This window comes from Panicum virgatum, chromosome 9K, assembly GCF_016808335.1.
Source record: "Panicum virgatum strain AP13 chromosome 9K, P.virgatum_v5, whole genome shotgun sequence".
In the NCBI taxonomy this organism is placed as follows: Eukaryota; Viridiplantae; Streptophyta; class Magnoliopsida; order Poales; family Poaceae; genus Panicum; species Panicum virgatum.
Window position 1 is genome coordinate 66,898,502 of NC_053144.1, and position 21,019 is coordinate 66,919,520.

Here is a 21,019-nt window from a genome sequence, read left to right on the forward strand (position 1 = left end):
CGCTGCTCCAAACAGCACAGGGCGGCCGTCGCGGCCGAGGGGGGCCGGCGAGCCGCTTGGGGTGGCGTGGCGCGTGGCGACCGCGCACGCGGGGAGGTAGGCCGGACCCGTTCGTCGTGGCCGTGCACGCGTACGCCAAGCCCACGGGGGGTCGTCGATCGGGGCCGCGTCGGCCGGCGTCGCGCGCTCGAAACGCCAGAGGATTTCTTTACGGCGGCGCGCGGGACAAGGACAGGAACGGAGCACGGATCCCTGTCTGTTCCGTACCGGTACCCCCGCAGATCGCCGGCTGCCAAGCTCGACGGAGCCGGCCGGGGTGACCCCGCCGCCGTCGCGTCCGACGATCGAGGTGCTCACTGAGCCCATAGGCCGCCGGCGCCGCACCGCACCGCCCATGTCGTCCGCTGCTGGCTGCTCCGTGCTGCGCCCGTCAAACGGGTCAGGAAATTTCTTGTCAAGCATAGAAGTCGCGCTGCGAGGCCGGCCGGGTGCCAGCAGCGTTTGGGCGGCGGACGGCTCCAAACGGGGTGGAGCAAGCGGCCGAGACGGCGCTTTTATTAGCGCGCGCGAGCCGGTGGCGCATGTGGCGGCGTGGCGTCTCCGCGCGGCGCGTGAGGCGGACGCTACGAAACAAGCTCAACTCCCCGTCCGTTAGCGGGTGCGGAACCCGTTGGCCTGGACGTCCCCGTCCGCATGCGGCCGGCCACGGCCACGGGGCGGTCGCCACATCGCCGGACAAATTAATCGAGCGATCCAAAAAAAAAAGTTTCACGGATGGATGGATGGAGGACGGCCGCGCGGAACACGGATCGTGACTCTCCGTGCGGCTCTCCGATCTCGCCGCGCCCGCGCCGGGTCGTCGGTGTCCGGTGCCCGACTTGGCCGGCCGCGCGTTATGGCACCACACGTCGCGCGGTTGGGGGCATTACCTAACCTACCAGGGTTTAAGTTATCGACCGGTCCGGTCAAACCGACGCGGTCCGATAGCGGTTTACCAGACCAGTTTGATCGGAAACCGGTGGAAACCGATCAAATTTAAAATCGCATGTTCAACCGGTTTGACCGGTTTACCGGCCGGTTTGACTGGTAACCGGCCAAATTCAATTTTTTCTTTTTTGGTTTAAATTCAAATGCCCGCAAAGTATACTAAATAAATGTTTGTATAACATATTTTAGTCTAAATGAACCCTCCAACCCTCTTTTGTACTACTTTTATATTGTATTTGTATACTTTTGTATGCACGTTTTTTTTCGTTTAACTTCAAATCCCCGCAAACTATACTAAATGAACAAATTTTTGAGAAAATTTGACACCATTAGATTCGTCGCACCTTGAAATATTTTTACGAATTTTTTTGAGAATTTTTCATTTTTTGAATTCAAATTTGAATTTTGAATTTGGGCCGGTCAAACCGGAACCGGGCCGGACCAATTTGACTGGTAACCGGTCAAACCGAACCAGTTCCCAACAGTTTCGTGAACCCTGAACCTACCTAGCGACGAGACGCTCGTGCATCGACCGGCTCCGGGTGGCGGTGCTCGCTCGCGCAGAGGGTGTAACGCCTGCTGCTGCTTGCAAATTGCAACGGCCTGGTGCGCCAATGCATGGGACGACGGGGGGCAGGAAATTAAGTGATTTTTTTCTAATAATATTATTTTAATAGTTAATCGCAAAAATAAACGCTAAATTGAAAAAATTACAAAAATAAGTATATGTCGGTCCTCCAAAAGCCGACAGTCCCCTAATCGGCTGTTGGAAAGCCGACAGGCGACGTGGCATTTGATGTGGCGCATGCGAACCACGTGGTAGCGGCTTGTCGGCGCTAAAAGAACCTGTCGGCCGTCCAAGGGCCGACAGGACCCAGTCGGCCCGACTGCGGTATCGGCCCAATAACGTTCTGGGGGCCTGTCGGCCCAAACATGGGCCTGTCGGCTTTCTGAGAGCCGACAAGTACCTGTCGGCTGTGCAAGGGCCGACAGTCACTAGTCGGCTTTCCAAGAGCCGACAGGCCCCTGTCGGCCACCAATCAGCCAACATGTCGCAGGGCCCACTTTTGGCTATATAAAGGCCTCGATGGAGGCCAGTGGCAACAAAAAATTAGCTGCATTACAGATGGCTAGTTGGGGATCATCTAGTGGGAAGGGTTTCGGTTCGGGGAGAGGAAAAGGGAGTAGGAAAGGACCACCGATAGTGTGCCCCGGTTCCATTGGCCCTGAGAATTTTCCAGAAGCAGTGTATGAGTTTCCAGTTGAGAGCAGGAGTGATTTCAGCAAAGATTCACCGCTGAGAGGGTACGATAACTGTATAGAAGATTGGCCAAAATACATGCATGGTGAGAATTGCTTAGTGCAGATGCTCACCGAGGGAACGGATGGAGGTCATCGTTTCTTCAAGTGCCCTTGAGCATGGGTAATATTGAGTATTAAGGGTGTGTTGGATATATTTAATATGTATTGTATGATTTACATTATCTGTTGTGTTTCAGGCATCCAATGCTCCAGAGAACTGTGGGTTCGTACGATGGGTCGATCCTCCCCAATTCATCCTCACGCTGAGTACATCTATTATCTGCAGAATCGTATCTTCGATTTAGAAATGAAAGTAAGCAGCGGCAACAACGAAGAGGAGGAAGATGAGAACAAAGGTCCCAGCCCACCGAAGTATGCATGCACTATTCCATATTGCAACTGCCCGTGTCACAACAACAATCCGCCAGCACCTCCTGCTACGGGAGCATACTATGGAGACGGTTCGACACAATTTGCTAATTGGAGCAGTATTAGGAGGTAGACATCGTGTTCGCTCGATGTTGTGTTAGTATTTGTTGTTTGTTAAAATTACCTAAGGCATGTTATCTTTAGTCCAGGACCTCGTTACCATTGTGTTCAAGAGGTCGTCACATGCCATTTCATATGTTGTGCGTGTTGAATTATGTAAAACCGTACTTTATTTGTGTTTAATGTGTGAAGGTTGCATTGGATTCGAATATGAATGTGTTGAACGTTGTGGCCGACATGGAATGCATACAGTTGTTGTAAGCATCTAGGCCCTCAAGGTATGTTTCGGTGATTAATGACAACCATTATTGTGACTAATGAGTTTGTGCAGCTTAATAGATCATTATCGCTCATTTGGTCATATGTCAAAAGAGGCCCCTCAATTTCATTATTCAAAAAGGCGATCTCGGTATTCAACTCAATTTTATGTCAAGACTAAGGATCTTTCTAGTCCTAAGTGTCATAAGGTTGAGAAGGACACTTAGGTTAGTATAGGTTTTATAGTTTTGTAGTGATCGCACTATTAAGAGGGGTTAAGGCTAAGTAACTTGAGCATGGACATGGTCATTTGAAAATGGATGCACACTATGGTCACTCAGGTTTCTAGAAGTTCAAATAAGTGGTTCTCAAACTATATCTCAAGAATATTTAGGATTTCATTCGAGACTCAAATCAGAAAAGACAAAATCAGAAAAAGTCTATACACCGGTTTAACCGACGCTCTCAATTTTCTATACGTCGGTTGAACGAAGTCAGCAGAGTCTGGACAAATTCAATACACCGGTTAAACCTGACGTGTTTGAATTTAACGTCGGTGCATTGGTCCAGAGTTGGTTTTTCCAGGGAAATTCAAGTTCTATTCACCGGATTAACCGACGCTGTTTGAATCAAGACGTCGGTGCAATGTACCAGTGAGATGGTTTTTCAGAGGATTTTAAAAGTTGTACTCACCGGTTAAACCGACGATAGGTTTGAGTTAACGTCGGTGCAGTTGTCCAGAGACTTGATTTTTCAGTGGTTCAGTGGACAACTACACTCACCGGTTAAACCGATGATACGTCGGTTAATCTGCCCCAGTTGTAACGGCTAGTTTTCAGAAGAGGCAGTTTACATTCACCGGTTAAACCGACGATGACAATGGGGGGGTACGTCGGATTAACCGGCGCTACGCAGTTTTCTGGCAGCTTTTCTCCAACGGCTCTATTTGTGTGAGCTGCCTATATATACCCCTCCAATGGGTCATTTCGCCCACTCTTGACACCAGGCAACATCCAAACACTCATACCATAGTCAAGAGCCACCTTGAGCTTCATCATTCACATACTTGTGCATTCAATCAATCAAGAAGCAAGATTAAGGACTTGAGTAGAGAGTAGCTAGTGTGCATCCGCTCTTGGTGATCGGTTCTTGCTCAAGTGAAGGCCTTAGCTTGTTACTCTTGGTGATTGGCATCACCTAGGCGATCTTAGTGATCGAGGTGTTTCTCGCGGAGCTTGCCAAGGATTGTGGGAGCCCGGAGAAGAAGATTGTACGTGCCTTGATCTCCACCACGCCGGGATGGTGAACGGAGACTCTTAGTGAGCGCCCTCGTCTCGGTGACTTGGGAAGTGACAATACTCTTTGTGAGTGTCACAACGTGGATTAGGGGTGTGTGCCAACACATCGATACCACGGGAAAAAATACGATTGTCCCTTGTCCATTCCTTTTATTCAAGCATTTTCTTTCATGCAATTTACTCATGTGCTTGACTTAGAGATCATAACTTAGCTCTACCTTGCTAGGCTTTACTTTGTTTTAGCTCTCTTAGCTTGTGTTAGTAGCTTAGTTATCCGGTTGGTGAATTGGTGCCCTACTAGCATTGCATAGGATAAGGTTGCTTTACTTTGTTTTAGAATTTGAAAAAGGCCCAATTCACCCCCCTCTTTGTCCATCGATCCTTACAATTGGTATCAGAGCCTCGTTGCTCATTTGGATCATTAGGCTTCACCGCCTAGAGCTATGGCCAAGATGGGTGGTTCGCCGCCTCACTTCGAGGGCAAGAACTTTGCCTATTGAAAAGTTCGCATGGCCGCATACCTTGATGCGATTGCCCCCGAAGTGTGGTTGGCCACTAAGACCGGATTCACCGGAACTCCCACCGCCGAACAATTAAAATGGAATGCCAAGGCTAGAAATGCAATTTTTGAAGCCATTAGTGAGGAAGTCTTTGCTAGAGTTAATGGCATGGACTTAGTAAGTGATATTTGGAAGGAGCTCATTGAAATTCATGAAGGCTCCACTAAAGTTCGTGAGCAAAAATATCACTTGTTTAGAGCTAAGTATGATTCTTTTAAAATGCTAGCTCATGAAAATTGCAATGATATGTACTCTCGCTTGAATGTCATTGTCAAGGACATTAATGCACTTGAAATATCCAAAATTGACAGTGCCTCCATCAATCGCAAGATTCTCATGCTCCTCCCAAAGCCCAAGTATAACATCATCAATTCTATGCTTCAAAAGGAGAATCTTGACACAATGGAAGTAGGAGAACTTGTGGGCGAAATTCGCGCTCATGAGATGAGTATCCTTGGTATGTCCGAAGAGCCAACTTCAAGCAAATCAATTGCTCTAAAGACCAAGGCAAACAAAGCCCGCAAGCTCAAGATGATCAAGCAAGATTCTAGCTCAAGCAATGAAGAAGATGATCATCATGAAAGCTCATCCGATGTTGAAGATGATGGAGAGCTTGCTCTTATGATGAGAAAGTTCACCCGCTTGAATGACAAGATCAACAAGAAGGGGTTCAACTTTGACTCTAAGAAGGGAATGTTCCGGCCAATGGATGTCAAGAACAAAATTTGCTACAATTGTGGAGAAAAGGGTCACATCCGTCCAAATTGCCCCAAGCCGGACAAAAGAAACAAGGATCACAAGAGCAAGCATCGCCATGATTCAAGCGATGATGAAGAAGAAGAAAGGAAGAACAAAAACAAGAGACTTGGGAAGAAAAAGAGCCATGACAAGAAGACCAAGCTCTTCCCAAAGAAGAAAGGGCACACCAAGAGAAGCTTCTTGGTGGAAAAACAAGAGTGGGTGACCGATGTCTCATCAAGCGAAGATTCAAGTGATGAAGAAGACATAGTCACCATCGCCCTCACAAATGAAGAACCATCACTACCTCCACCTCCAATGTGCCTCATGGCCAAAGGTAACTCTAAGGTATGTGAGAGTGAAGATGATAGTGATGATGAGCTTGACCCTAATGAGTTTGCTAACCTCATTAATGAGTATACATCCGTCATCAAGAGGGAAAAGGGCAAAGTCAAGAGTCTTGAGAGCACTCGTGCAAAGTTAGAGCTTGCCCACTCCGATTTGCTTGGCAAGTACAATGACTTGCTCAAAAAGCACAATGAGTCACTTGTACTTGCTAAGCAAGTTGAAGAGAGCCACAAAAAGCTTAAACAAGAGCATAGGGAGTTGGCTCATAAGTATCAAGAACTTGAATTTGCCTATGAAGCAATTGACCCAAGTCTTGAAAACTTTGCTCATGAAACTATTGAGAAGGTCAATGCTTCTACTTCATGTGATGACCTACTCATTAATGCAAATGCTACTAATGCTTTGCCCAAGCTTGCACCTTCTAGGGAAAAGGAATTGATGGATCAAGTTGCAAGCCTCAAGAGTAGTGTGGAGAAGCTCTCAAGAGGAGAATACATCCACAAGGAAATTCTCTTCAACAATGCACGTGACTATGGCAAGAGAGGTCTTGGTTCATTTCTGGAGCCAAATCAAGGCACTACTCCTTCTCCGGAGATCAAGATAAGCTTCATCAAGGAAGTTGGTTCATATTGCCAACATTGCCAAGTCACCGGGCACCACACTAGGGAGTGCACTTTACCATCACGTCCTCTTCCTAAATTACCCAAGAATTATTCTTCAATGTTTCAAAATAACCATTTTCTCTTGAGTAAAGTGAAGGGCAAGGTGAAGGCCAAATTCATTGGCAAACTCAATAAGGAGTCAAAGAAGAAGCTTCCCAAGCAACTTTGGGTCCCAAAAGCTCTTGTCACACATGTGCAAGGCCCAAAGCTTGTTTGGGTTCCTAAAACTCAAAAGTGAATTCTCATGTGTGTAGGTGAACTACAAAGCCGGTGGAAAACATTGGGTACTTGATAGCGGTTGCTCTCAACACATGACCGGCAATGATAGCATGTTCACCTCCCTTGAAGACCCCGGCGATCATGAACACGTCACCTATGGTGATAACTCAAGGGGAAAAGTTTTAGGTTTGGGTAGAATAGTAATTTCTAAAGATTTATCTATTTCTAATGTTTTGTTTGTAGAAGCACTTAGTTTTAATCTTATTTCAATTGCTCAATTGTGTGATCTTGGACTAACGTGTGCCTTTGACAAGAATGGTGTTGTAGTAACTCATGAAAAAGACAAGTCATTGGTATTCACGGGGTTTAGGCATGGCAACATTTACTTGGTGGATTTCTCTTCAAAGCAAACAAGTACCATGACATGCCTCTTCACCAAGTCTTCTCTTGGGTGGCTTTGGCATAGAAGAATTGCTCATATTGGCATGAGCAACCTCAAGAAAGCCCACAAGAGAGGGATGATCACCGGCTTGAAGGACGTCACCTTTGACAAGAACAAGCTATGTAAAGCATGTCAAGCCGGGAAGCAAGTTGCAACACATCATCCAATCAAGACGATGTTGTCTACCTCCAAGCCGCTCGAGCTACTACACATGGATCTCTTTGGCCCAACTACATACAAGAGCATTGTTGGTAACCTCTATTGCCTAGTAATCGTTGATGATTTTTCACGTTACACTTGGGTTATGTTTCTAGGCGATAAGGGTGAAACTCCGGAACTCTTCAAGACATTTGCAAGAAGAGCTCAAAGGGAGTACAACTCCCCAATTGTGAAGATCCGGAGTGACAACGGCACCGAGTTCAAGAACATGAAGATTGAAGAATGGTGCGATGAAGAGGGCATCAAGCATGAGTTTTCCGCCACCTACACGCCTCAACAAAATGGAGTGGTGGAAAGAAAGAACAAGACTCTCATCACCCTAGCTAGAGCAATGTTGGATGATTATGGCACGTCCGAGAAGTTTTGGGCGGAAGCAATCAACACGGCGTGTCATGCATCCAACCGAGTATATCCTCACCGACTCCTCAAGAAAACTCCATATGAGCTCATCACCGGGAAGAAACCAAATATATCATACTTTCGGGTCTTTGGTTGCAAATGCTTCATCTATAAGAAGAAAAGGCTCGGTAAGTTTGAAAGTAGATGTGATGAAGGTTTCTTTCTTGGTTATGCATCAAACTCCAAAGCATATAGAGTATTCAATCAAACCTCCGGGTTAGTTGAAGAAACATGTGATGTGGAGTTTGATGAATCTAATGGCTCCCAAGAGGAGGTTGTTGGCTATGAGAATGTAGGTGATGAGGAGATTGACGAAGCTTTGAAGAATATGTCCATTGGGGATATCAAGCCGGAAGAGGTGCATGAAGACAATGATCAAGGGGGAGGACCTTCCTCATCTACACCAAGCACCTCCACGGCGCCCCAAGTGGATGAAGATCAAGAAAAAGGTGATACACAACCTCAAGAAGATGTGCCAACGCCAACACCCCAAGTTCAAGAACAAGAAGAGCAAAGTGTTCCACCACAAGCACAAGTCACTCATGATTCACCCCAACAAGCATCCACGCAAGTACCGCTAGTGAAGCATGGTCGCATCTCCAAGGATCATCCAATTGGTCAAATCATTGGTAGTCCATCAAAGGGAGTAAGAACTCGCTCTAAACATGCTTCATTTTGCGAATATCACTCGTTTGTTTCTTGTATTGAACCCACTAGCATAGAGGAAGCGCTTGAGGACTCGGATTGGGTGATGGCCATGCAAGAAGAATTGAACAACTTCACCCGCAATGAAGTTTGGGTCCTCGAAGCTCCTCCAAAAGACAAGAACATCATCGGCACCAAGTGGGTCTTTCGGAACAAGCAAGATGAACATGGGGTAGTGGTACGCAACAAAGCAAGACTTGTGGCAAAAGGGTTCTCTCAAGTCGAAGGTTTGGATTTTGGTGAAACTTTTGCTCCGGTCGCAATACTTGAAGCTATCTGTATCCTTCTTGCTTACTCTTCACATCATAACATTAAGTTGTATCAAATGGATGTGAAAAGTGCATTCTTAAATGGCGTTATTAACGAACTTGTTTATGTTGAGCAACCTCCCGGGTTTGAAGATCCAAGGAATCCTAACCATGTTTATAGGTTGCACAAGGCACTCTATGGGCTCAAACAAGCTCCAAGGGCTTGGTATGAGAGGCTTCGTGACTTCCTAATCATGCAAGGCTTCAAGATCGGGAGGGTGGACACCACGTTGTTCACAAAAGACGTCAACGGGGATCTTTTCATTTGTCAAATTTATGTTGACGATATTATCTTTGGCTCAACTAATGATTTACTAAGCCATGAGTTTGCTACCATGATGTCTAGGGAATTCGAGATGTCCATGATTGGCGAATTGACCTTCTTCCTTGGTTTTCAAGTCAAACAAATGAAGGAAGGGACATTCATCCATCAAGAAAAATATACTAAAGATATCTTGAAGAAGTTCAAGATGGATGAGTGCAAGCCAATCAAGACACCCATGGCAACCAATGGGCATCTCGACTTGGATGTGGACGGTAAACCGGTTGATCAATCCCTCTATCGTTCTATGATAGGGTCTTTGCTTTACCTTACCGCATCTAGGCCCGATATAATGTTTAGTGTGTGCTTGTGTGCCCGCTTTCAAGCTAACCCAAAGGAGTCACACCTTTCGGCTGTGAATAGGATCCTTCGGTATCTCAAGCACACTCCTAGCATAGGCTTGTGGTACCCCAAAGGCGCTAGTTTAGATCTCTTGGGATACTCGGATTCGGATTTTGCCGGAAGCCGTGTGGATCGCAAGAGTACCTCCGGGGGTTGCCACTTGCTTGGGCGTTCTCTAGTTTCTTGGTCAAGTAAGAAGCAAAATTCCGTGGCTTTGTCCACCGCGGAAGCGGAATATATAGCGGCCGGTGCATGTTGTGCCCAAATTCTATATATGAAGCAAACCCTTTTGGACTTTGGTGTGAAACTAGATAGGATCCCACTCCTTTGTGACAATGAAAGTGCCGTAAAAATTGCCAAGAATCCGGTTCAACACTCTCGCACAAAGCACATTGATATTCGCCATCACTTCTTACGTGATCACGAAGCCAAGGGGGACATTTCCCTTCAAGGTGTGAGATCCGAGGAGCAATTGGCGGATATATTCACAAAACCTTTAGACGAGAGTACCTTTGTTAGGCTAAGGAATGAGCTTAATGTGTTAGATGCGGCAAACGTCATGTAAGTTGCCATGTCATATAGAAAAATGCATACATATAGGACACTTGTCTAACCATGGTAAGATAGTGATGAGCAAGGGTTTAGCTAGAGGTGGTGGTCCACTTGTTTTCCTCTAGGCTTGTAGAAAGGCTCATCATGAAGAAGCTTCCCGTGGGTTCAAACTTGACAAGTAGATCTTAATTTCTTGTTATGCATTTCTTGTCATATAGATGTGCACTTCATGTTTACTATACTTTCGCATGTGGTTGTAGCTTGCATTATCATTGCATGCGTAAGGGTCACAAAGGAGATCACTTGATGAAAATGAGACTTGTTTTCATATACAAGATCTTAATTCATGAAAAGTGAAAAGAGTAAAGTGTTAGGTGCGTTATTGACTAGTGAGCAATGTCATGATGAGTTTGAAGCTTTCTATCTTCAATATTCCTATGACATGGCTCATACATTTTATTTGGCGCTTTGTCTCTCTTGCGGCTTTTCCTTGTGTTTGAAAAGAAATTTATTTAAGCAAGTATGCTATCCTATTTATTTTAAGGGGTAAAGTCGCCTATGCAAGTCCATTAACTTGAGTTTATTTGAATCTTATAAGATTATTGGACTTAGCATAGAAGAGTGAGCTGAGTGTGGGGTTTTTGGCTTCACCGGTTAAACCGATGTTCAAAGGGTCTATACCCATCGGATTAACCGGCGCTACTAAAGTTTGTCTCAGCTCAGTCAAGTTTCAGGCGTTCAACCGGCGTATACAAAAGTCAGAGCATCGGATCAACCGGTGATAGTAAATGCAAATCAGATCTAGCAATCAACCGGTGTTTTGATCAATCAACCGACGAGGTCACTTTTGGCAGCATCGGTTCAACCGGCGTTCAAAAACAGATCTGGTAGAGTCTCGGGTGAACTACACCGACGCAATCAACCGGCGTTCAAAACCTAGGCGTCGGATCGACCGGCGTTAAGAAAAATCGCGGGCCCGCCTGTCATATATGTCTCTTGCCCGCGTTGCCGGCCCCTGTTTCTCTTCTCTCTTCACGCCGCCGCCGCCCGACTCGTTCCCCTCGCGCCGCCGCCTTCCCTCCGCGCCGCCGCTTGCCCTCAACCTCGCGCCGCCGTTTGCCTACGCAGCCGCCACCACTCCCGCGCTCGCCTGCACGCTCACCGCGCCGCCCGCGCAACCACTTGCGCCGCCTACGCGCGTAGCTGCCGCTCCTCACCCGCGCCCGCGCCGCCATCACGCCAGCCGCGCTCGCCTCAGTGCTCCAAGCAGCCGCCCGCTCAACCTTGCCAAGCGCAGCCGTGCTCCACGCCTCCACGCCGCAGCCGCAGCCCCACGCCGCAGCCGCAGTCCCACGCCGCAGCAGCACCCGATCAGCGCTCACCAGGTGCTCGACAATTTGCTTGTTCGAGATGGGTCGCGAGAAGAGAAAGGGAAAGGAGGTCGTGGTCGAGAAGCCCGCTCGCAAGCGGACTCGTGCAGAGAAGGAGGCCGAGAGGGCCGAGATGGTGGCCAAGGCCGCCGAGGAGCAGGCATCAGGCCGCGCTCGTCCGTTCCAGATCAGGGAGGACCCCAGAGGCAGAGGCAGAGGCAGAGGCAGGGGCATGGGTAGAGTGAGAGGTGCCAGGGCCACCAGAGCCGCCGCAGCAGCAGAGTCAGATCAGTCAGATACAGCTGCAGATTCTGACTCAGAGACAGCACAGTCAGAGGGGCAGAGTTCTCCACAGCAGTCGTCTGAGAGAGGTTCCCCGGCAGCGACAGAGCGTCGCACTGGACCGAGGACTCGGGGAGGTCACCAGCCACAGGAGCCTCGCAGGTCCACAGCTGCAGCAGCAGCAGCTCGTAGAGCTGAGGCCCTAGAGGCCGAGCGCGCAGTGTTCCGTATGGACACTGTTGTGCGTCTGGAGCCAGGTGTGCTGCTCCAGAACTTGACCAAGGCCAATGCGGCGAAAGGTCAAGAGGCTCAGGTGGAGTGTTCAGGAGGAGGACTGGTTCCCCGTGACCCGTGACAGCCGAGTCGACCGTAGGTTCTGGACGCTTCTTCAGGCCAGTTTCTACGAGACCTACCAGAGGCGGGGTCACAGGATCTTCCCGCACAGAGTGCTTGACTGGGTGTCTCTGAGGACAGCCGCAGGGGGAGCAGATGTCAGAGAGCACTTCGCTCACTTCAGGGGCCTGCCCAGGTTACTCCAGATTGAGCAGAACAGATATATTGAGGACTGGGTCAGAGTCTTCTATGCCACGGCCTGGATTGCTCCCGAGCGTCGAGCAGTACACTTTGTTTATGGAGGCCAGGTCTTTGGTTTGTCGAGAGCGACGATAGCAGGGATTCTCGGAGTTGACTTAGTTGACGTCTCCCTGCACGAGATGGTTTACGGAGATGCAGATCCACCGCGCAGAGCGATGATTGGCGGGATTGCACCTTCTCATGAGGCGATCTCTCAGTGTTTCCGCCAGCCGTTCCCTGCCTCCTACGCCAGAGTTCCCAGCCTGCTGACCCCAGAGGCATACGCAGTACACATGGCACTCCGGAGGACTTTGCTACCTGAGGAGTGGCTACCCAGAGGGGTTTACAGGACTGCAGCAGCTCCTGCTTCTACACATCCTCACTCACGAGCCGTTTGACATAGTTGACTTTATTCTGGCTGAGATAGAGGATGTGATCACAGACGGGATGGGTGTGGTGCGACAGTTTCCCTTTGCACACTGGATCAGCTATATATGTTCTATGATTGTGCCAGCAGAGTCACCCATCAGCGCTCCCTACCGTCACGACGAGGCTCCCCGGTTCCCAGTTTACCGACCGACAGCTCCACAGGACCGGAGGAGGGGCAGACAGGCAGAGAGAGCTGCCATGGAACAGTTGTCACCAGAGGCACAGGCCCGTGTGGCACAGGAGGACGAGGCACTGCTTGCCGCCGAGGCACAGCTTCCCGGAGGAGAGGATGAGATACACTGGTCTGAGCTTGAGTCAGACTCCTCCGAGGACGTAGAGTACTTTCCCTGCAGCAGCCCCAGCTAGTCACGACCACGAGGCAGGGGGGTCTAGAAAGCCAGCTCCAGAGTCACCAGCAGCTGCTACAGTCTCTGAGTCTCAGGTGACTCAGCCGTCCGAGCTCACTTCACTACTACAGCAGCTCGTGACCCAGCAGAGGGAGGACAGACTTGCTCAGGAGGAGGCCAGGAGAGCCCATGAGGCTCAGATTGCTGCTATTCAGAGAGAGGCAGCCCGAGAGCGTGCAGCGACAGAGGAGCGTTTTGTCGGCCTCATTGACAGAATTTCACAGAGGACAGACGCTCAGTTCCAGCAGATGCAGCAGGGCATGATGGCGATGTTCGGGATGATCTCACAGCTTTACTCTCACACCGGACTCGCCCCGCAGCAGCCAGGACAGCCAGGCCTTCAGGGTGTTGGAGCACCTCAGCTTGCCGTCACACCAGCTCCTCCTCCTCCAGCTCCTACTGGAGCCCCAGCTACTACAGCGACACCGGAGACCACGTTCTCAATGTCAGCACTCTTTGGGTCTGCCGGTCGTCCGCTCTTTTCACCACTGCCGGCGACCACACTCTTTCAGGACTCACCGTCAGCGGTTCAGTCAGTCGCCCTCCCTTCCTCACTTCAGGCAGCACCTTCAGGGGGAGGAGCAGTAGAGGAGTCCCTGCTTCCACAGTCGACGCAGCCGGCAGCCTCAGCAGTCACCTCTTCAGATATTGATACTTCTTCTGCTGACCCGGTTACGACTTCTACGGATCCTCTACCAGGCAGTGCCAGCACGAGAGCCTCCACGACAGTCACCCCCCCAGTGAGCTCAGACCCAGATCAGCTGCTTCCGTCTGTCACCGAGGGTGAGAGTTTTCCGTCCGACGACGACGACCCGGACCGCTTCGTCGCCGTACCACGACAGCACGACCCGTAGCTCGCCTTTTGGTGCTTTGATGCCAAAGGGGGAGAGGTGTTAGGGGGAGCACCAGAGTTAGGGGGAGGGTAGAGCTAGAGAGAGCTCGTAGTTATCAGGACTTTGATTATTTGTATCACATTTGGTGTTAATTCATGGATATGTACATTTGTCGCTTGAGTATGCCGTTCTTTGAGACATATCTATGGATTTCGTTTGAGCCGTTGAGCTCTTTTGGTCCTGCTTTCGAGTTTGCTTGTGTTTATCTTGCTTTATCTTTCTCGCTCTCTCGTCATTTATGTTTGTGTTGTCATCAATCACCAAAAAGGGGGAGATTGTAAGCATCTAGGCCCTCAAGGTATGTTTCGGTGATTAATGACAACCATTATTGTGACTAATGAGTTTGTGCAGCTTAATAGATCATTATCGCTCATTTGGTCATATGTCAAAAGAGGCCCCTCAATTTCATTATTCAAAAAGGTGATCTCGGTATTCAACTCAATTTTATGTCAAGACTAAGGATCTTTCTAGTCCAAAGTGTCATAAGGTTGAGAAGGACACTTAGGTTAGTATAGGTTTTATAGTTTTGTAGTGATCGCACTATTAAGAGGGGTTAAGGCTAAGTAACTTGAGCATGGACATGGTCATTTGAAAATGGATGCACACTATGGTCACTCAGGTTTCTAGAAGTTCAAATAAGTGGTTCTCAAACTATATCTCAAGAATATTTGGATTTCATTCGAGACTCAAATCAGAAAAGACAAAATCAGAAAAAGTCTATACACCGGTTTAACCGACGCTCTCAATTTTCTATACGTCGGTTGAACGAAGTCAGCAGAGTCTGGACAAATTCAATACACCGGTTAAACCGACGTGTTTGAATTTAACGTCGGTGCATTGGTCCAGAGTTGGTTTTTCCAGGGAAATTCAAGTTCTATTCACCGGATTAACCGACGCTGTTTGAATCAAGACGTCGGTGCAATTTACCAGTGAGATGGTTTTTCAGAGGATTTTAAAAGTTGTACTCACCGGTTAAACCGACGATAGGTTTGAGTTAACGTCGGTGCAGTTGTCCAGAGACTTGATTTTTCAGTGGTTCAGTGGACAACTACACTCACCGGTTAAACCGATGATACGTCGGTTAATCTGCCCCAGTTGTAACGGCTAGTTTTCAGAAGAGGCAGTTTACATTCACCGGTTAAACCGACGATGACAATGGGGGGTACGTCGGATTAACCGGCGCTACGCAGTTTTCTGGCAGCTTTTCTCCAACGGCTCTATTTGTGTGAGCTGCCTATATATACCCCTCCAATGGGTCATTTCGCCCACTCTTGACACCAGGCAACATCCAAACACTCATACCATAGTCAAGAGCCACCTTGAGCTTCATCATTCACATACTTGTGCATTCAATCAATCAAGAAGCAAGATTAAGGACTTGAGTAGAGAGTAGCTAGTGTGCATCCGCTCTTGGTGATCGGTTTTTGCTCAAGTGAAGGCCTTAGCTTGTTACTCTTGGTGATTGGCATCACCTAGGCGATCTTGGTGATCGAGGTGTTTCTCGCGGAGCTTGCCAAGGATTGTGGGAGCCCGGAGAAGAAGATTGTACGTGGCTTGATCTCCACCACGCCGGGATGGTGAACGGAGACTCTTAGTGAGCGCCCTCGTCTCGGTGACTTGGGAAGTGACAATACTCTTTATGAGTGTCACAACGTGGATTAGGGGTGTGTGCCAACACATCGATACCACGGGAAAAAATCCGGTTGTCTCTTGTCCATTCCTTTTATTCAAGCATTTTCTTTCATGCAATTTACTCATGTGCTTGACTTAGAGATCATAACTTAGCTCTACCTTGCTAGGCTTTACTTTGTTTTAGCTCTCTTAGCTTGTGTTAGTAGCTTAGTTATCCGGTTGGTGAATTGGTGCCCTACTAGCATTGCATAGGATAAGGTTGCTTTACTTTGTTTTAGAATTTGAAAAAGGCCCAATTCACCCCCCTCTTGGTCCATCGATCCTTACAGTTGTCATTTCCTGCTGCAGTAGTGTGCTCATTGATTGAACGTTGTGGCCGACATTGAACGTTCAAAGGACGCTCATTGGTTGCTTTGCCTTTCCTAATGTGCGAGTGCAGTAGTTCATTTGAATCGGTGTTCTGATTACCTATAAGCACCTACACTGTAATTCATTCGAATATGTATTCAATATTCCGTACAATTCCCTCAAATTTTCATGATTAATTTAAAATCCGGTACAGAAAACTATACCTAAACTATAGGTGAACATTATTAAAATATTTCTAATTTAAAGAATTCATATACCTAAAATTAACCTAAACTATATCTTACTTGTAGTTTAAAATATACCTAACATATACATCAAACCTAACATATATCTAACATTATTTAAATATACATTAATTATATATAAAACCTAAATTTTATCTAAACATCATTTAAATGTACCTAAATAATATATCTAAACAATATTTAAATATACTTTAATTATTAATATACCTAAAACATATCTAAACATTACTAAATCTAATCTAAACTTCAAAATAAATTAACTAGAATTACAAAAACACATTACATCAACCTAAATTAACTACAATTAAGTAAACAAGCCTATAATTACAAAATAATGTATCTAAAAAATACTAAATTAGAAAAAAAAACTTACTAGCTGCCGGCGGGTGGCGGTGCTTCTCCCGCCGCCGGCCCCCTCACGCCGCGCGCGCCTCAAGAAGAGGGTAGCGGCGCACGGCGTCGCAGGCGGCGGCGAGGCACGGCGGAGGAGGCGGCGGGGATGCGCGGCGGAGGCAGCGGCGGGGATGCGCGGCGCGGCGGAGGAGGCAGCGGCGGTAAAAAACGGCCGCGTGAATGCGGCCGGGTGAGGGAATCACCCGCTTATATGGCCGCCGATAAGTGGCCTTATCGGACCGATATGCCCTTGTCGACCCTCCAATGGCCGACAGGTACCTATGTAGCCGACAGGCCGAGCTGGCGCTTTGGTGGAACCTCGCCCACGGGAGCCGCTGACGTGGCCAGCACTAGTCGGCCCTTGAGGAGCCGACAGGCACTAATCGGCCCTCCAAAACCCGATTACCAGCATGTCGGCCGACAGACACCTATTTTTGCAATTTTCTCAATTTACCATTTAATTTTGCGATTAACTATTAAAATAATATTATTAAAAAAATCAAATTAAGTGGAACTCGCCGGCCGGCGGCCGGTACGGGCACCAACCAAACTGTGCATGAATGCATAGAGGCCGGGCAGCAAGATGAGTAAAACCATCGACCGTGTTGCTTGCGAGATCCCCCAATCATCAATCATATCGATCTGCTGCGACTTATTGCTGGATGATGCTCGTGTGGCATGGCGTCCGGCCGTCACATCACATGCGCCCTGGCCTCCGGCGCTCCTGCTCACACAAGCTCGTACGCTTCTTCGCCTCCCTGCATTATTTCAACTTAATTTCAAGGCCATCGGCCCATCGCCCAGTTGCTCCTTTCTGCGGCTGCAAATCAATACTACGTACCGGAGATCCTTGCATTGGGGTGAGAGAAGAGATGCTGATCGACGGCGATGGTAAATGCAGATGGGGATGGACGAGCGAAAGGTAGACGACGACGAGCGACGGCCATTCACGCTGGTTGATGGTCCAGTTGTTAATAAACGACGGCGCACTCCAGACCCCGTGGTCGTCCGAGGGTACGTGACGCCTGCCCGCTTTTGAGCGAGTTTTTGTTACGCGTTCTTGTCGCCGCTCGCTCGCTCGCTCCATCGGCCGTTGCCCCGTTGCTCTCGCTGCTGCGTACTCGTAGCAGTGCCAAGGAAAGGTACGCGTGCGCAAGCAACCTGCTGCACTGGTCGATCACGGACGTCTCACCCCTGCAAGGTTCATTCATGCTCGTCATCATCATCAGTTGCGAACGATGGAGCTAGCGGCGCAGAAACTTCTCTGAACGCCATACGCTTTTCTTCTCATCTGAAGAAATTGAATGCAGCAGCAGATGAAAACTAGTATATCTCTGCTGCAACAAGATAGAGCTGCATGAAACACGCTAGACTTAGACATAAAGAAGAAAATGTGTATTTGCATTTGCTTCTCTTGTTTAATTTCTTCTCAGCGACACAAGCAAATAAACAATCGAGTTGCAGGAGAGAGGAGCGAGAGACACAATTCGCTGCCTCGCGGAGCCCGGGTAGATAGCAAGATCATGTGAGCCCCCTAATGCACCCAAACAAAAAAAGAAACACGCGCCATGGATGCGTGTGGCACCTCACCTTCTGTCCCAGGCCACTGCTTGTGCACGCAGCATCTTCGCTTGCATTGCTACGACACAGGACTTGACAGCGTTTAGCATCAGAGAGCAGCTACATCACCATGCAGATGCAGTGGTACGAGGGCACATGGAGGCATCGTCTGGATGGTCACGGCTCGCCATGCGTTCATGTGTACTGCGTATACGGCCTCAGCCGCGGTGGGAAATGTGGGTATGAATACACTGATAGTAGTCTGAATGTCTGATACACACACTGACAAACAGAGAGGCGTACGTGGTACAGTCTGTACGAGCTGGACCAGTGCTGCTGCTGGCAGAGTAAAGTCTCGGTAAGACGGTAACCGGCCGGCCAGTTCTGTCAAATTTTGGACCAGGGCCAATGGTGTTGTACCATGAAGCTATTTTTATTGTGTGGTTGTTGAACATTCAAGAGGCGACCGATGTAGGTGTGGTGTGGTCGTAGTTGTACATTGCCTAGTGTAACGAAGTAGATGATGAAGACGATGCTACTATATACAGACTTCATCCGATTAGTTTCTCGGGGTTGGTAAGAACAATTGTGGCCATATATATCATTGATTCCATGAGATGATTGTGCAAATCACATGCATTTTTCAACGACTTCCACCATAATCTCAAAGTCATTTGGACAGTAAAGATGGTGCAAGGTGTCGTATCATACGTGTACACGGTTACATTGCAAATTCTGGTAGATACTCCTCCTGTGTTCATCTTACTGGCTGTTTCTAGCTCTACCATTGATGTTTCAAAAAAAAAATAAAGCTGTACCATTGATAAAAATAGACCACCTGAAATCTGGATATCTCAAGTGGAAAAGGTTATCGATCTATTTTTTATGGAGCCACTTGCTAACTTGTGCAGGTAGTAGGGATGAACCTTCTTGACCAGAAAATGTGACTTTGTCAGCTTGCACTGAACTCAATTCGTCCAATAATAGTAGGGAGAAACTGAATAATAGGTGATCCCCCGTACCTAGAAACCCCACCAGCCCGTCACTTCTCCTATAAACTCCTCGCAGCCGGCGTCACATACCAACTTCTCACTCCACTCCCCATTCACGAGGCAGCAGAGCTCAGCTCCTAGCTCCGCGTCAGTGGTGTTCGCGCCTACCAAACAAAACCAAGAGAGCACTCGCGCTAGAGCAAGCGAACACGATGCTTGGATGCTTCTCCCGGCTGCGGCGGCCTCCGGCGGGGTCACCGGCGCCGGAGCCCATGCTGGGGTCCGACGAGGCGTCCACGTCCGCGGCCTCGACGTCGGCGGCGGGCTCCACCTCCCCGCGCTCGTCCTCCTCCTCGGCGCGCTGCATGAACGGCGGCGCCGGCAGCTCGCCACACGACCGTGCCCGCGACGGCGGCGACAGCGCGGTGGGCAAGAACCCGTCCGCGCTGTCCGACTCCGGGCTGTCGTCGGCCATCGCGTCGCGCCGGTTCTTCCTCTCGTCCCCGGGCCGCTCCAACTCCATCGTCGACTCGTCGGCGCACGGCGCCGCTCTGGGCCTGAGCGTTGGCGCGGCCGGGGTGGCGGTGCCGACGTACTCGCCGGACCCGCACGCCGACTTCCTCCGGTCGATGGAGGAGATGGCCGCGGCGCTCCGGCTGGACGCGCGGAGGCGCGACGACAGGGCGCGCCTCCACGAGCTGCTGCTCTGCTACCTCGCGCTCAACGACAGGCAAGCGCACAAGTACGTCGTCAGCGCCTTCACCGACCTCCTCCTCCGCCTCACCGCCGTCACCAACGCCGACGACGAGCACCACGATTAACTCGTCCTAGCAGCAGCAGCTCTCTACGATGCATACGGGGAGATTTTTGGGTACCAATGCAAATTCAGAATTCTTTGCAATAATTGGCAAGTAACTAGAAGTCACATGCATATCGAGGCTGAAGATCATCTAACGACTGTAAATACGTGCTGTGAAATTTCGTAGCTGGAACCTGTCCCTTTTCACTATGCATAGCATTTTGCTCCGACTTCTCTGGGTGTGTTGTGAGCAGTGAGCGTGCTGGCGAAGATAGAATATGTCCAGCTTCTCCAAACAAAGGTGTTTGCTGCTCGGTTTGCTTTGCGTTTGCCTTTGCCTTTTTGGCCATCTCTGCTTTCTTTCTGTTCATCTCTTTAGCTTTCTGTTCTCTTTGGGGGCACTTGAAGGCTAAGTTTGCTTTTGTGCTATATAGGCCATGCCATGCATGGTTTAAAGGCTAAGTTTGCTTGTGTGTTGTATAGAGCATGCCAAGCATTGTTTGAAGGCAAAGTTTGCTTGTGTTATATATTGGCCATGGCTCATGTGGTGATTGTAACAACTGCGATGATTTACCTAATACGGATACATTTAAAACAAAGACGGGAGATTTTTACAATCTCTCTGAGATACCTAAGAAAATCCTTCAAATTCCTTCCACAAGCACCAACCTTATTTTTTAGAACCTAAGCACCAACCATTTAATTCAGATCTCTGGGAAGTTTTTCGCTACTTCATCTTAAACTACCCACAAAGTGGCGATAACGAACCACTAGGGCGGTGGCCGGTGAGGGAGACCCGGAAAAGATCCGTGCCAACAAAAACAAAACAGAGTAGCGAAGCGATCAGGCCGTTGGGGGAGACATTGACACAGCAACCGCGAGCTTTCTTCGCAAAGCCTCGTGCCCAGCCGACGTTTAGCAGCAT

At 48.8% G+C, this 21,019-nt stretch overlaps 1 protein-coding gene across 1 annotated transcript; it reads left to right on the forward strand.

Annotated features, from left to right (window-relative positions):
• Positions 1-18,842: 18,842 nt before the first annotated feature.
• Positions 18,843-20,654, forward strand: LOC120647244 (transcription repressor OFP12-like). The gene has a single exon (XM_039923954.1). It carries the CDS (start codon positions 19,508-19,510, stop codon positions 20,114-20,116), a length of 609 nt encoding a protein of 202 aa, XP_039779888.1. The 5' UTR covers positions 18,843-19,507; the 3' UTR covers positions 20,117-20,654.
• The last annotated feature ends 365 nt before the right edge of the window (positions 20,655-21,019 follow it).